Source organism: Protomyctophum parallelum, assembly GCF_964188405.1.
Source record: "Protomyctophum parallelum genome assembly, chromosome: 10".
In the NCBI taxonomy this organism is placed as follows: Eukaryota; Metazoa; Chordata; class Actinopteri; order Myctophiformes; family Myctophidae; genus Protomyctophum; species Protomyctophum parallelum.
Window position 1 is genome coordinate 23,754,052 of NC_139704.1, and position 17,598 is coordinate 23,771,649.

Consider the following 17,598-nt stretch of genomic DNA (forward strand, 5'->3'; position numbering starts at 1 on the left):
TGCTATAATAATAATTAATGCTACATAATGTGGTCATAGAATAGGCGCCTACATAGCTTAAATATAGCCTATGGGCCCAGACAGGCCAGAATACTTTCCTTATACGAATGACGTTCATTTATCTATTGTTAATTAATTTGACTGGATTTCCCTCCAACTACACCCGCATAAAATGACATTTATGCTTCTAGGTAATATTATAGTCCCCAACTCCCCATCGTCTGCTGTCCATCCATCCATGACTCCATTCTAGCATCACAACAACATATTACAGCTGATTCAGAACACTGAGGAATCCTTCAGGACTCATAGATATAGGCGTGGTTTTGGATGGAGGTGGCGGTATAGCTCCTCTCTCCTGCCCCCCCGCTGGGAACCTCCCCACCTGCCTTCACAACACAGTCACACCGCTCTCCTCTCTGCCTGTCTCTCTGTCTGTCACCGCAATGACCGCATTTTCCTCCTGACGTTTCATTACAGCGCACATTTTCATTTGAATTTTTGCCTTTTTTTCCCCCGAGCTTTTTTTTTTTTTTTTTAGCAGCGTCTTTGCAACAGGCTAATATAACAACAACATAATACGGACCGTCCGTCGAGTCGACTATCGGGGCTGGTGGTGATCAGTCGAGTGGATGAAATCATCCCCCATGCATTCATGCAGGCAGTGGTAGCCTATGTCACCCGCACGGCAATAAACAAGCATTGTTTATAACGAAGATCTGCTGGCCTCCAGACAGTCCAGGACAGGACAGGACATTGCAGGACTGTCCAGTCCAGGAGAGGACAGGACAGGAGACTAAAGGACAGGAGGACATTACACGACAGGGCGGGACCGGCCACAGCAGACCAGGGACCCTGGTTTTGGTGGTCCATGCTTCGGAGGACCACCACGCACACACAGACACACAGCAGGGCGCATTCGAAGCGCAGCGGTCGTGAGTGACCACTGCGGTTCCATCCATCCATCCATCCATCCATTCATCCACGGATTGACGTCCCCGCGGATCGACAAGATGCATCCCAGCAGAGGCTTGCTGTCCTCCGGCGGCATACTGTGCGTGTTGTCGCTGGTCCTGCTCCACCATGGCACCGTGGACGGAGGGAAGAGACCGCGGCCGCCGCGCTGTCCCTCGTCGTGTTCGTGCACCAAAGATAACGCGCTGTGCGAGAGCGCAGTGCTCATTCCCCGCAGCTTCCCTCCCGATGTCATATCACTGTAAGTCCACGATGACGATGATAAATAAGCTTTAAATTATGTCGTGGTGGTCTTATTATCACTGCATGTTAGTTAGGGCTGTGTTGTTTTGGAATTACAAAAACGTAACGTAGCCTTGATACGGCAGCATCAGCACATGATCAGCATTCAGCTGCCTATATAGCCTGTATGGCAGCACTCTGCATGCGTTTCTAAATTCTTGCTGGTGATATTAACAATACATAATCGGCTATAATGGAATGGTTGTTTGTTTGTTTGTATCAGAACAGTTCTCTAGGTATAACTGCCTTCCGTAAATACGTGTTTCCCCCACAGATCATTCGTGAAGTCTGGATTCAGTGAAATCCCTAAAGAGAGTTTCATCCACACGCCAGCTCTGCATCTCCTGTGAGCAACATTCTCTCTCCCTCTCTCTCTCTCTCTCTCTCTCTCTCTCTCTCTCATTGTGTGTCAGACCCTGTGGTTCTGTGTGAGGTGATCATCATCATCATCATCAACGCCATGTTTAGTTATCTGCTCCCATTGATGCTGGAGAAGATCACCTTGATCATGTCTATATAGCCTAACCTGCATGATATGATACAATCTAAAATTGGTGAATTATGTTTGGGTATAATTAGGCCTACTTAAAATAGCTTATATATAATATATATAAATAAAAAATAAGACAGTTTCTTTTGCAGGTTTGAGATAATGTTCTATACCCCAAGATCAGAGTGCCTATAGTGCTGTCAAAAGGCAGTTTCTATGACATGTACGGGTTAATAAAATGTTGTTGTGGGGGAATTCCCTGCATGTGTGCCATGGAGGGATTCCCCCATGAACATCTATCTCATTTGGACTGAGTCACTGCATGTGTCCCTCCCTCAGTTCAGTTCAAAGCAAAACACACCATGCTCACTCACTCATATACTGATGTGTTGAGTCCAGTGTCCAATCTATATTTATATTAAAATCACAGCTGATCTGTTTCTGAGAGTACATTAGAATAATGCACTTACGCACGTTCATAATTCTTATGAATCTCTGACCAGCACTGTTCCTCTCCTAGTCTTTTTACAGCCAACACCTTTGAGTCCATCAGTGAGGATGCATTCCTGGGTCTGCCGCACCTGGAATATCTGTGAGTAAAACGACTGTATATCGTTAGGGCTGGGCAATTGACCCAAAATATATCAAAACTGATATTTACACGGAATACATTTAGCTCATGAAGGTTAATCGACTAGTCGATCTAAGCATGTTTTTCTTGTGATACATATATCAACGAATCAACGTGGAAAATGTCATTGATATTTTATAATACACTCAATCGGTTAGTCTGATTAACCAGTTAAGCCCTGCATTATACAGCGTTGTGTAATATATCTTTTCCTCCTATGTCCAGCTTTTGGTGTTTGTGCACAAACTTTGTCCTACACAAACATTACATTCCCTTTGACAATGAATGGACAATTTTACGTCATGATGATGTGTAAGATTGAGCACCCCTCACTTCACACGGGTGTGATTTTTAAGAATTGTTCATTAAATTAATCATAATTGAGGCGAAAGTTTGAAATAATGGTGATACTGATTTGAAGTCATATTATGACTATTCCTTATTGCTCCACTGTACGATTATCCTGAATTTTACCGTTCCAGTGAATAATGGCAAATGGATAACATTACACCATGTTGTCTTTCTATTGTATGTCATTTTCAGCTTCATTGAAAACAACCAAATCACGTCGATATCACCACATGCTTTCCGGGGTCTGAAAACATTAGTACACCTGTAAGTACTCGTCTATTAACTAGAAAATGACAGGCCTGATACTGTACTTGTGTGGAATACTGGACTACTCGCCCCGGTGCTTGCCCGTTTTTCCTCCCGGAATTTTCCCCAGTGAGGGGGATAACTTTGTAATATGTTATTGGCTGTTTGTATTCTTTTTGGAAAAATATAAAAAGATACTCCTGTGGAAAGGCTATATTATTTGACTTATATTGAACCTATAAACAATTTAGTATTATTTAGTATAATATGTAAGGTTTTGCCCCCTCAAATGGTACCTCGTCAGATAATCCCCACATATCCTACAACAACTTCTGTGAACAGACTTCACTGTAGTAGCTTTTCATAAATTATATTTGTTCTGCTGTCATGAAAGTTTATAGTTAGAGAAATTCAAAGTCCAGCCATCTGCTGTCCAGCCTCTCCCACCCCTCACTGGGGAAAATTCTGGGAGGAAAACAGAAACGGGGCGAGTAGTCTTGTTACCCTTGTGAACAGCAGAAACATGTTAATAGATATACAGGTAATACCTGTATATCTATACCTGTATACATGCTGTTATATTCTTTTTTATGCATGAGCTCTGTACTGTATGTTCCAGCATGCAGTGCTGAAATTAATTACAGTAAACTTTACTTCATGTTATTAGTTGTGACATCTGGGCAATTGGTCTTCCTTTGTTTACAAATGGGACCTCTGCAGTGTGAAATCCTGAATGTTAATTTTACTCGGAGAGGATACAAATGGAACAATTGTTCACTCTCATCAAGAGTTGAATGATATACCGACAAGTTTACTGTGCAGGCAAACCTCGAGGCAAAAATTCCACTGAAAAGTTCTGTTATGTAAAAGTTACATTACACTATGATCTGTCAGAGAAAACGCCGTGTCCGCTATAGGAACTTTATGGTATGAATATTTAAAGGGAACATACATAACATGTTCAAAAATTACACAATGCATGAGAAGGCCAGTTTAATTAACACTGAGGATCGTTCATATTTGCTCTTGTGCCAATGCATGCTTCATGGCTTTCTTATGAGGCATAAACTCTGCTGTTCCTTCCCTGTACTGTGGCAGAGAAAGCCGTTAGCATGGCTGAGGTAGACACAGAGCTAAGAATAACCATGCCGTTTCCCTCAAACTCGCAATAAGCAATTTTCCAGCCTCCAATCTCCAGGGTGACAACAATACGAGCTCCGAGCTCCAGAAGAACGGCACTGCTGTTATTTACCGTACAAGGAAACACTCCCATGCTCACATTCCACGTTTCAAACCGCGCAAAGGTTTTAAAATGTCACTCACATTTAATTCCTCTGGTTTTGTATGTTTAATAGCCTAATGTTTAAATGACAAACTGTCTGTGAACAGCGGTATTCCTACAGCAATGAAGGTGATACAGTGTATTACTGGGTGTGGGTGACATGGACACAATTTGTGTCCCGAGTATTGGAGTGCGCCCAAGATGCTTGAGACATGTGCGTACAACGTGCACTCCAGTTAAGTGGTACCGTAGCTCATTTTAAAAGGTTAGGTACTGTATTCTACTACATGTGCAACTGATCACGTGGCATCATAAGGGGGCAAAATCTGTGAAAAATGGTTATTATTAAAAAAATATTCCTAAAAAACAATAATGGAGCTAGGAACTTCCCCTTTGGTCCACCCATTCCATGTGATAATGGTCCAGTGGGAAAAAAATCCCTATTACTAAACACGGGTGAACTATTCAAAAATGTTTTTCAAAATAGTAAAAAAAAATAATGGATAGGGATTTATAGCGATAAGGGGTAAGGCACTGGCGAAAATAGGATGCCTAGTCTCAGTAAACGCTTGATCCTGCTTGTGTTGAGTTTTTACAATACAGTATATCATTATCATGTTTGTTTCCTTGTCATTGGCAGGAGTCTGGCCTACAACAATCTGGAGACTCTGCCCAAAGATGTGTTCAAGGGTCTTGAGGCTTTGACCAAAGTGTGAGTACTATATGAGTGTTGTATCCTCTAGTCCTCCACTGCCACAGTAACCTTGAGGTGCCAGCCTTTCCACCGCTGAGGAAAGCCAGGTGATCCGGTTTGCCTGTGATCCGGTTTAGACAAAAGGAAAATTGCTCGCTAGTCAAACAAAAATACTATTATAACAAAAGAAACAAAACAATTATGCCAAACTAAACACATTTTAAACTAGGGCAATCATTTTGGAGGTTTGGAACTTCCGGCCGTTAGTTCCGGCCGCCTGATATTTCTGCTCCGACCAGATCAGAAACAGTATCGATCCCAGGCTACTACCATAGTGGTTCTCAAAGGTGGTGGTGGTGGTGGTGGGGGGGGGGGTTCCAGCGGGTTCCCACTCCTCCCGTTCAGTGTGTTTCCTGCTGACGGGTGGTGCCACCCCAGCCTGTAGCAGTACGTGCGGGGACAAAGACCATCGTCCCCTCCTGGCTTCTCTCCCCCCGGGCTAGCATGGGCCAGTTGTGTTCATATAGATGTGAACCCCTACCTAGACTTGTTGTGGTCGGCACTATAGGCACTTTACACCTGCACGCCATCCGAGCATTAACATTTTTAACAGCACATGCAGCAAACAGCCAAATGTTCTGTTAGACTTTTGCACAAATTGATTTTGTACTGAATTTGTGGGCCAAAATGCGTATCAATTTGGGGTCTTTGATATGAAAATGGTCCAATGCACTAACGGCTATGTTCCAGTGGGACGGTGATGGAGTGCACCATGGTGTTGCATAATGTATGCATAGGGCAGAGCAGTGTAGCTATATATGGACTAGCAGCCATATCCATGGTGAATAATGTGTGGGTGGGCTGCTCACACGGTTAAAAGGGATATTTCACTTAAAAAAAAAAAACTTTTGGTCATTTCATCGTCTACTCGGGCTTATGCGAACACCTCAGACAGTTTTTACGTTGCTCGATTCAGTATTTAGATATTTGATATTCACTGTCGCTGCCCCACCCCCTTCCTACACAAAGCAATGGTAAATTCAAACTCTTAATTGAAAACACCCGTCCTTTTTTCTGGTGATTCATAGTGTCCCATGTGAGGTGCCCGTGTTTATTTATTTTTAATAACTAGACCGGTGCCCGGCTGTAGAGCACCGAGTGAAGTAGTGAGGATGAGAAGACATGTAACTAGAGGTGTGCATTGGCAGCCTCACGATTCAATTTACGATGCATTGCAAATTGCATCACACTTTTCTATATTATGTCGGGTTCGACTCCCGATCCCGACGGCCTTTACTGCATGTCTTCCCCCCATCTCTCTCCCCATTTCCTGTCAGCCTACTGTCTGTCCCTCCATAAAATATATAAAATAAAGGCGAAAGCCCTGAGGGCAAGAAGCAACCTCGCCCTAAAGGGTGAACCCAGGGGGATGCACACATCCGCCTGGGTGACGGCAGACTGCTGGGTGAGCAATAGCGCTTTGGCATGGGGAGTCAGATCAACATATGGAATGTCCGAACAGGACAGCTCCATTTAGGGTGGCAGGTTTTCATAGTAAACTGCGACCTACAGTCGCAAATATTATTTATATACAGTATTATAATTATATATACAGTATGTTACCACCCCCTGTCTAGGGTAAGGGGAAATGGAGACAGTTTTCAAAAATAACTTTAAGTTATATTATCGCTCTTTTCTTCTCAGCAGAGACAATTGATTCAATTCTTTGTTCTTTTCAGTTCAAAAGAAGTATTGGCTTCAGGGTTACATTTGTAGAGAAAATGAACTATCTAAAAAACAAAAGGTTTATTTACCCTAGTGATGGGAGATTATTCGGCAACACATCGGTATCGGCCGATTCTAGTTGTTTTTAGATTAATCGTCAAACAAGCCCAAAGTAACAGCTTGAACAGATCTACAAGCTCACAATATTACATATAAATAAAGGTATTTAAGTTAAATCCGACTTGCCTAAGCCTGCAGTGCAGACAACCTGTTACATGTATTTTTCAGAATGGACAACATTAATATAATTTTTCAATACAGAATGAGATCATATCGACATCGGTAATAATTATCGGCCATAACAGCAATTAATTATATTGGATATCGATATCGGCCAAAATGTCTCATCGGCACATCCGTACCCCTAACTCAAAACCTAACCTAGGAGAAACAAAAATACAATACTAAACCCTAACTAACCTAACTAACAAAATGACAATAAAGTGAAGGAATAACAAAAAGGGCCGCATTAGCAGTACAAATAGAATATAGGAATAATAACAAACTGAGGGTTTACTCTTAAAGCAGAACAAACTGATATACTAAAGTTTAACTAAACAAATTGGCTGGGAAGTAACGAAAGGCAATATACAACTAAGGCACAACTTACTAGAAACAGAAGGGAATCGAATTCAAAGGCACAAACAAACTAAGGCAAACAAAAAGGCATGCAAAGGGTGGAGGACAAGAGGAACCTTGCTTTGGCAATGTAAAGTATGTTTTCTCATGCCAATAAAGCCCTTTGAATTGAATTGAATTGGAACCAAGTCTCTGCATGCTGCAGCCATAGGAGCAATGTTTGGAACTATAGCCCATAGGCACGTGTCACAACTCTCCTACTCTACACTCTGCTCTGGGCCCAGCCAACTGGGATTAGGGTGTGGGCGAGGACACCCAATCAGGAAGGAGGGGCAGGTCCGAGCAGGGACCTGTCAATCTCACAGCAGAGTCTGCATTCAATCATTCACTTATCACTGCCAGCCATCAGCCTCTCTCACTCTCCAACATACTCCATTCACCTCCATTCAATACCTCACATGAAACACAGAGGGAAACAAATTATAATACATGCCATCAACATACTGCGAGTATACGGGGGATGTCAGCAGTGCGAGGAATTCATGGTAATAATGACTAAATTGGGAGAAAGGGGCGTTAAATAAATATGCTTAAAAAATGCTTACAAAAACGGGTGAAAGAAAGATCTACAAGGTTTCTGTCCGGCAGCAACAATTTGTTAAATGTATGGAGAGCACTAAGGTATAATTCTATTCACGCTGCTATACATGAGAGAGAGGCATAAATCAATGGAAGCAATCTGGCTGAATGAATTAATTAATGCAGATCTGGATGCTATAGTAACCACACGGAGGCCTGGCAGACATCACACGGACCCTTACTTCCCCCCCAAGCAGGGGAAATTCCTCTGGACAGCACTGTACTGTACTGTATTGTACTGTACATTATGAAGAAAACAGCACATACTCTGGACAGCACTACACTGTACTGTACATTATGAAGAAAACAGCACATACTCTGGACAGCACTGCACTGTACTGTACATTATGAAGAAAACAGCACATACTCTGGACAGCACTGCACTGTACTGTACATTATGAAGAAAACAGCACATACTCTGGACAGCACTGCACTGTACTGTACATTATGAAGAAAACAGCACATACCATACGATGGAACACAACACCAACAACAACATGATGATGAGAGACAAGACAACAGTAGACACTGAGGCCTGTTCGGGGGGGGTCTATTGTTTCAAAGTAGGCCAACAGACAACTTCAGATATTAAACTACCCCCTGGACTCCACTACTTTGAGAACCTACTGAGCCACAGTATACAGTGCAGGATAGCCAGGATTTACACACGACACGCGCGACTGTGATCCGCCTGCTCAGATTATTTACTTTTATTTGTATTACTCCATTTTATTTTGGCCCCCTGGGCTTGGAATTACCTTCAGACCAGACTCAAAAAGCCTTCTTTAATTTCACTATGGAGTTCTTAAAAAGATTACGACGGAAGTTCTCGCTAGAACTGTTCCCGTTTTATTTTTTGTATTTAGTTTTTTACTTTGTTAGGTTTATTAGACTTTCAAATTCCCCTGACTCACTGTAGTAATGTCAACATGGAGTTTTATCCTGCGTCGATACATTTGAACCTGTGTAATATTATGTGCATACAGTACTTATTACCGCTTAACCAAGTCAATGTGGGAATGTTCTCAAAGTATGGGGAGGGGACACCAGCAAAATTAATTAATATAGCAATCATTTTAATTCACTTTAACCATTATGTTACACTTCAGCTATTCAGAAATGGCAGTTAAACAAGCTAATAGTGTACTTTGTGCCGCATTATGAGCTTGTAGATCTGCGATTTTTTGCTCCTGGGGGTCCCTGGAACAAAACATTTTTAGATAGAGATGCGTGGCCAAATACAGTATACATAAAAGCTCTAGGCAGTGGTTTGAGAACTGCTGATATACAGTAGCATCATAGGTCTACATTTTTCTCAGAAAACTTTTTAGAAATTTAGAAGACATTTTGTTTTTAGAATAGTCCTCAGGTCTTAGTGGGTTTTGAATAAAGCTTGTGTTGTCTTGTTGTCAGCGACCTGCGGGGCAATCAGTTCACATGTGACTGTAAGCTGAAGTGGCTGGTGGAGTGGATGTACCTGACCAACGCCACCGTGGACCAGATCTTCTGCAAGGGGGGGCCGGCCTCCCACCTGGACAAGAAGATCAACGACCTGGTGCCCTTGTCCTTTGACTGCATCACCACAGGTGACCACCACAATGTATACTGCCTGATCCCCACTGTGCATTGAGCTCGGGACAACTCATATACTGCCCCTTTTCCACCAAAAGAACTTTGGTTCTAGAACTGGACTGGTTCCGTTCTATATTCTCAGAACTGTGGTGCTTTTCACAGTACCGGTGGCCTTTTTTTTTGTTCCAGTTCCGAACCAATTTTTTGGGTTCTGAACCAATTCATGTTCATTGGAAACACTCTGTTCAATATTAAACTGGAAAGAAATAACTGAAACAGTTCAACCCCCGGTGGAAAAGAGGCCCTATAGTACCATCTGCCTGGTGGTAACAACAGCTTGTCTACACTAATAGTCATCACATTTGTGATGACGGCTATGGCCATTTTTAGCCCAAGGAGTGTTTTTCGTGCAAAACTAATGATGAAAACCCCCTAGTTTGACATGTCACGTGCTACTTAAAGCATAATGCAATTTAGTTAACATTTTGCCTTATAGCCTAATGGTTGTGTATGGTACCCCAACTTTCAGCAGCTGTCAAAAATTCCCCTAGGGTGGTTGAATATAAACCAATGTGGGATATGTTAGTATACACCTTTCCAAACACATTGGTGAAGATAATTCTTGGTAAGAAATTTATTCCCAGATTTTATAAATATCCCCTGACTATAAATAGGCTACAGTAGGAGATGTGACGTGGTGTAGGTTATGAAACCACAAAACCAAGAATATCGAGCACTATTCTCCATATGCAGACCGCGGCCATCTTACCATATAAGTTAATGGCAAGGTGCTACCTAGGTGCAATGGCAGCCCATTCATCCAAACAGAAAAGTGATTTCTAATTGTATTAAACAACGTCAAACTCACCAACATTGCAGCTGTACGGAAAGCTTGAATTATTCTCTTTCTATCCTCAAAGTGTTTGTTTCATAAAAATCCACTGCAGACATGTTATGAGCTACTTTGTGTCCTTGCAGGTGATTCATTTTCTAAGTGCTGGAGTTTGGAAGTGCTCGTTAGATATCACTCAACTGCCACCTGTTTTGAATTAGCACATGGCAGCAGGACATTGCTTTACTGAAAACGAGTGCTTCCAAACTCTGATGGAAAGATGTTCGCGGTCTGCAAATGGGAAATACCTGCTGTGGAAAGAAAACACGTTGTCTTCACATGATCGTGGTGTTGTGCTAGAGCAGCGGTTCCGAAACCATTTTGGCCGTGCACCCCCCACTGCCCCCCGACCTACAGTATCTGACGCACCCCCCACAAGGAAATGAAATATATGAACACATACATTTTTATATGTGCAACATGTATGTGACATATTATTTGAAATTGGCCACCTGCATATGTCGCATAAGCTATATAGAGACATATAGGCTATATCACCTATATCCACATATGTGCATATATCCACAGCACACATATGAACCTGAATATGGCATATATTCTTTATATATACTTATATATATACATATATTGGCATAATATGTTAATATATTTAAAATAAAACCATAGCACCATAGCCTTAATGTCACGCACCCCCTAGAAGGGGGTCGCGCACCACAGTTAGGGAACCCCTGTGCTATAGAGGAATTGACGAGACAGTCTGATGGCTTGCCGTCAACTGTACGCAGCATTTGACAATCTCAGGTCCTAGTGCTCTACTGTACAGTAGTCTACTGTACAGTTGTCTACTGTACAGTTTCCAAACTGTTCAGCTCAAGAGCCAAAAGATACATTTGGGGTCTTCCGACTCCCCGCGACCCAAAAGTGCACAAATTAACCACTGAAAAGTCCTGTTGTGAAACAATTGTGAAAATAGCCGATCTACAAACTCACAATGTGTTAGCGACTACTACCTTTATCCCTCTTCAAAATACTGAAATATGACAAAGCCACAAAATGCATTGCAATGGAAAAATAATGAAAGGTTTACGGTTTAGTCTCACCATTAAATCCAGACCTTCCAGCAGATACGGTTCCACAGTGATGATGACAGTCCCAGAACCTTGTGGTCAACCAGACCGTTAGTGGTTCAAACCTAACTCCTTCCAGCATGTTGACGTGTCCTTGAGCAAGACACTGAACACTTAACTGCTTCCTAAGTTCCTGTTCAATAGCAGCCCACTCCTCCTAACAGTTTGGATGGCTGTGTTCAACTAGGTATGGGCCCATACAGTATGTGCTTTGGTCAATTCAACACTCTCATTAACTGATAATAGTAATAGTCCACTGTCCACACAATGAACTACATATTGGTCTTCATGCCACACCCCAAACATATGGACTTCATTTGTTCCCCTCTCTCTCCAAATTCACCTGTTTAAAGAGACAGTAGCCTACAGGATGATGGAAACATTTGTCTAAAGGACTTAACATAGCACATTGTGGCAAGGGCTTACTTTAATTATAAACCTGCATGCACATATATATTTTTAATCCACTTTATTTTATATATAATTTTTTATCACCATTAACCCAGTGTTAATTATCTAATGTAATCCTGGGTGCTTACACTCCCTCTGCCACCTGGGGAGAGCAACGGACTGACCTCATGGTTCCTTCACTGCATGAGGAGTCCAATCCGCTTCTTAATTTTCACCTGACAGGGGGGAGTTTCCCCGGTTGGACATAACACGTGGGAGGAACACGTTATTCCAACCAGTTCCTTTCCAGGAGGAGGCCGTTTTAGAGACCAGGATTACTGCATGTTTTTTGTGAGGGTACCTACCCTAGGAGACATGGGGAGAACATGCAAACTGCACTGCCCTTTTGCCAACCTTAACCCATTTTGGGCGGGAACCCCTTTTGGTGTTTTAAGCATTATGGTATACTTTAGCTATTGGAAAATAGCAGATCTTGGAGAGCTTGTAGGTCTGCTATTTTTGAAAAATCATGAAAATGTAGTGCCAATCTTTGAATATATATTCTTTCAGGGCAAACGTTTTTAACTAAAATCTTTGCTTCTGGGGAACAACATATATTCAGATGGGGGTCGGTGACCAATTACATATAATCTTGGGGGTCCTTGACATGAAAATGTTTGAGAACGACTGACATAGAAACATGGGTTTTTCAGAAAACTGTCAGGATTTAGAAGACATTTTTAATTTCGACGTCAGGCCTAAATGGTTAATCTACTCTCTTGGCCGTGTCACACTTGAACTGAACGTCCTTATTCTGTGGGCCAAAGATTATGCTATTTTCGACGATGAAGACATTATTATTATTATTTTTTGTGACTTAATCTTTGTTTTCCTAAAGTAACTCTCAAACTCTTGGTATTTTCTGTCCACCAGAGTTTGCCTCCTACCAGTCTCTGATCTTCAAGTCCCTCTCGGTGGAGGCCTTTACCTTCGGCAGTGACCAGTACGTGGTGTTCGCTCAGCCCTTCATCGGGAAGTGCAGTTTTCTGGAGTGGGATCACGTGGAGATGGTGTTCCGGAACTACGATGATATCGACAGTAAGCACACGTCGTCTCCACAGCATTCACAACAGGTTGCAAAGGGTGTTATATGGAAGTTAGGACGGAGTGAGATTTAAGATAATCCATGTCAAAATAAGGTGTTACAGTATGTGCACATGAACAAACTATGGGACAGATGGACAGACAGAGACTGTCTAGAAAAGACCCACTCGCACTGTCTAGAAAAGACCCACTCGCACCCACACACACAATGAGGGACGAGGAGTAGTAGTAACTGTCTCTGTCTCTGTCCAGGCACGTCGACAGTGGTGTGCAAGCCGCTGGTCATCGACAACCAGCTGTTCATCATCGTGGCGCAGCTGTTCGGCGGCTCACACATCTTCAAGCGCGACATCTCCGCCAACAAGTTCATCAAGATCCAGGACATCGACGTCCTGAAGATACGCAAGCCCAACGACGTGGAGACGTTCCGCATCGACGGAGAGACATTCTTCGTCATCGCCGACAGCTCCAAGGTATCTGTCTGTCTGTCTGTCTGTCTGTCTGTCTGTCTGTCTGTCTGTCTGTCTGTCTGTCTGTCTGTCTGTCTGTCTGCTAGCTCAATGTGCAACATTGTTTTATCACTCAACAGTAAACAAATCAGTCGTTATAATTGTCAAACTGGTTATTTCTCTCACTATAATTGTACCATCAAAAATAATCGTTCCTTCTAGGTTTGCATTTTTATGTTATGGAAGATTTTCTTTTATGCTATATTACAGTATGTGTATACAGTATACGGTATCATTGATTTGATTCTTTTTGACATGTTTCACCTCCCCTTATAAAATACTCTTCACCCACCTCTTTACACACGTACTGTAAACCTGTGATGTGACATTAATACTGATTCCCGAGTTTGATTCCCATTCTAAATCCCTGCTTACCTCCAAAAGGCCGGTTCGTCCACCATCTACAAGTGGAACGGTAACGGGTTCTACTCGCACCAGTCGCTGCACCCGTGGTACCGCGACACAGACGTGGAGTACATGGAGATCTCCTCCAAACCACACCTCATACTGTCCAGCAGCTCGCAGCGGCCCGTCATCTACCAGTGGAACAAAGGTACAGTACAGTACAGACAGTACATTTCGTTCCTTCCAGAAAGGTACCTATGGATGTCACTGGCCAGCTGCCAGTGACTGGCAGTCTCTTCCAGTCTGTTCCAGACTGTTCCATTCTGTTCCAGTCTTTTCTTACAATTTACAATTCAGGCATTTGGCAGACGCTCTTAATCCAGAGCGATTTACAATAAGCAAGAACAAAAAAGCATGGCAATATATCACATACATAAAAGTAGTTATCATGAAACATGCGTAAGCTAAGAAAGTAATAGTGGAATATCTATATAGTGAAACTATACTATATACTATAAAGTGCTATGACTAAAATGCAATTCTAGTGTGAAATGCTATCTAATTGTACATAAAGTTCTATCTAAGGGGCTAGGGTAAATGCTACGGGCCATGATGGAGTCTGAAAAGGTGGGTTTTCAGACTACGACGGAAGAGTGCATTCCATAGTTTTGGAGCCAGAAGAGAGAAGAGTTTGGGACGTGTGGAGCGTTGCCCCAGTGTTTTTAGTGAAGGTACTTCCAGCTTCCCTGCGTTGGCTGATCTGAGTGCGCGGGAGGGTTTGTAGGGTTCGATCATACTTCCAAGATATGGGGGAGCCATACCTTTGGTTGCTTTGAATGCCAGCATTAGAGTTTTGTATTGTGTGGGCAGCGACCGGGAGCCAATGGAGGGAGCGGAGAAGGGGGGAGACGTGTGAGAATTTTGGCTGGTTGAAGACCAAGCGAGCTGCAGCATTTTGGATCAGTTGGAGAGGCTTAGTGCACATGCCGGTAGGCCAGTGAGGAGGGAGTTCTCAGCCGTTATTCTTTTTTTTTGCCAATTTTCTACCGGTTACCTTTTCGATTCCTCTATCAAGTAGCACGTTTTGTTTTAAATTATTTGTTTTGTTTGCGGAAGTAATGTCTCTATGGAGAATAACATTGAGTCATCTTAAAATCATCTCATAATAACAATTGTATAGTCCAGAATTGTGGTCTCGGTGATATTGTCAGGGAGGTGTCTCTGTATCGTTTACTCATTTTTGATAGTCTGTTTCTAGCGAAAATGTAACTAATTCGGCAGCAGTAACATTAGCGTTTTCTCGCAGTCAGTTGATTCTTCATATCCATATGAGTGAAACCGCTGGGATGATTTGTTTATTTTTCAAACACAGTTCTTATATGAGGCGATCTAAGATCCCCCTAGCCTATGGGGATCATCATAATAAAAAATAAATAAGAATACACAAACCCGTGCTATAGCGTCCCTCTATCAATATTGATGTCAGACTTTGGCGCTCTATTATTAACAGCCACCAAGCTGTTCGACCGGCGCACCGACATCCCCGAGATGGAGGACGTGTACGCCGTCAAGCACTTCCAGACCAAGGGCGAGCTGTACATCTGCCTGACGCGCTTCATCGGCGACTCCAAGGTGATGCGCTGGGACGGCGCGCTGTTCCGCGAGCTGCAGACCATGCCGTCGCGCGGCTCTATGGTCTTCCAGCCGTTCACCGTGGGCAGCTGGCAGTACGCCATCCTGGGGAGCGACTACTCCTTCACACAGGTGCAGTGGTTGGAAAGTATAGAAAATGTCTTCAAAATCACGACAGTTTTCTGAAAAACCTATGTTTCTGTGTCAATGGTCCTCAACCTTTCCATGTCAAGACCCCAATAATTATACAGTATGTAATTGGCCGCCGACGCCCATCAGAAAATATGTTGTTCCAGGGACTCCCCCAGAAGCAAAGATTTGAGTTAAAAACGTTTGCTCTGAAATAATATATATTCAATGATTTGAGGCACAAAAATAGCAGACCTACAAGCTCGTAGCGCGGCACTCATTTGAAAATAGCCGATCTATAAAGCTCACAATGCATCGCAACGCGAGGCATCTTTTGAAAAATCTATTTTCAAAAGATTTGTATATACACATTTGAGTACATTAGTACATATAGACTTTAAGTACATTTTGATACCAATACTTTTGTACTTTTAACTCATAAACCAACTAAGTGGAAAAAGCGGCAAAATAAAAGATGCAAAACTATCTCAGATGCAATTTCCCATGTTTGAGAACGCTGGCACGTTTCGGAAAACAGCCTTCTGCCTCAACCAAGGGCAGTTTGCAAAGGAAGCACACCTGTTTTTCTTTCGTTACACTTTTGTGCTTTTTGAATTCCGGGACTTTTACTCGTGACATAGTAGTTCTACACGTGCAGTATTAATACTTTTATACTTAAGTACAAAATGTGAGTACTGCTTTTCCCACCAATGCCCCATACAGGTGTACCGCTGGGACGCCAAGAAGGGCCAGTTCGTCCACTTCCAGGAGGTCAACATCCAGGCGCCGCGCGCCTTCGCCCCCGTCTCCATCGACAACCGGCAGTTCCTGCTGGCCTCCAGCTTCAAGGGCAAGACGCAGATCTACGAGCACCTCATCATCGATCTGAGCAATTGATCGGTTGATTGATTGATTATATAGGTCGGTGGGGGAGATTCGGGATGGCTGATGAGACTTTGATTGATTGTTGTATATGGGGTATAACCAGACAGTGGCATCAAGAGGCAGCAAAAGAAAACCCGTAGCCCAGGCGTTTAAAAACCCCGGAAGAGACACCTGGGCTACGCGTTTTCTCACCGCCTCTTGACGTGACTGTCTGGTTATACCCATTGAAGGAGCAACCGTACCCTCATATGATTGGTCCTCACTAATGCTCGCTATGAAACGCCACAATTGCGCGCCAACTCACTCACTCTGCGTCTTATTGGTGAACCTGCCTACCAATGATAATCATCAATGGGGATTCTTCCAAGCCATTGGAAACGACAACCTTTCCATTCCTGGAAAGTTATAGCGTGCTGAAATAGAAGCCATTGGAAATGTTTGCAATTTACCAACCCTGCCTTCCGATGATGTCATTAGCGGGCGGATTTCGGAACTGTCCACAAAATCCGCGGAGGCACGGCGAGTAGCGGTGCCGTTATTATTATAAAGAGAATAGTGAGGACCAATCTGAAGATACGGTTTTGGAATGGGTGAAGGTGCGCTCCTTTTAAATCGGATGTCAAAGCGTAACGGTAAGAAGCTGCCGTTTGTGCAAAGGGACTGGAAGGGACTTGGGTTGAATCCTAACCTGAGAACCACAGGCATTAATGACCTCTCATACGTTCCTCTAACATCTCCCAAGTGGTATCCATGCATGATTGATGTGAAAACCCAGGTCAAAACGTGTGGGTCTCACGTTAGGATCAGACCCTGGCTGTTTCTGCACTCAGATGTTGGACTTGCATGACCAATAAAGGCCTCCAGGCAAGGCCGTCCCATCCTGATGGAATGCAACACATGACACGTCCACCTTCATTAGTTCAGCGACTCAAAACCTGTGGGCTGGGTGGGGGGGGGGGGGGGGGGGGGGGGGGGGGGGGGGCCCACTGGTGGCCCCGTGAGGATATTGCAAGTGGGCCCCCCCCCCCCCCCAAAATAATAGGCTCTATGCACAGTCAGCAGCCATATTGGAAAGAACTCTTCTCTACATCCTTCACA

General features: G+C 43.2%; 1 protein-coding gene across 1 annotated transcript; it reads left to right on the plus strand.

Annotated features, from left to right (window-relative positions):
• Positions 1-403: 403 nt before the first annotated feature.
• LOC310866172 (leucine-rich glioma-inactivated protein 1-like) lies at positions 404-17,439 on the plus strand. Its single transcript, XM_083775614.1, has 11 exons — positions 404-1,216; positions 1,532-1,603; positions 2,268-2,339; positions 2,922-2,993; positions 4,898-4,969; positions 9,368-9,540; positions 12,830-12,994; positions 13,253-13,473; positions 13,894-14,062; positions 15,365-15,618; positions 16,339-17,439. Exons 1-11 carry the CDS (start codon positions 1,014-1,016, stop codon positions 16,510-16,512), a joined length of 1,647 nt encoding a protein of 548 aa, XP_083631740.1. The 5' UTR covers positions 404-1,013; the 3' UTR covers positions 16,513-17,439.
• Positions 17,440-17,598: the final 159 nt, after the last annotated feature.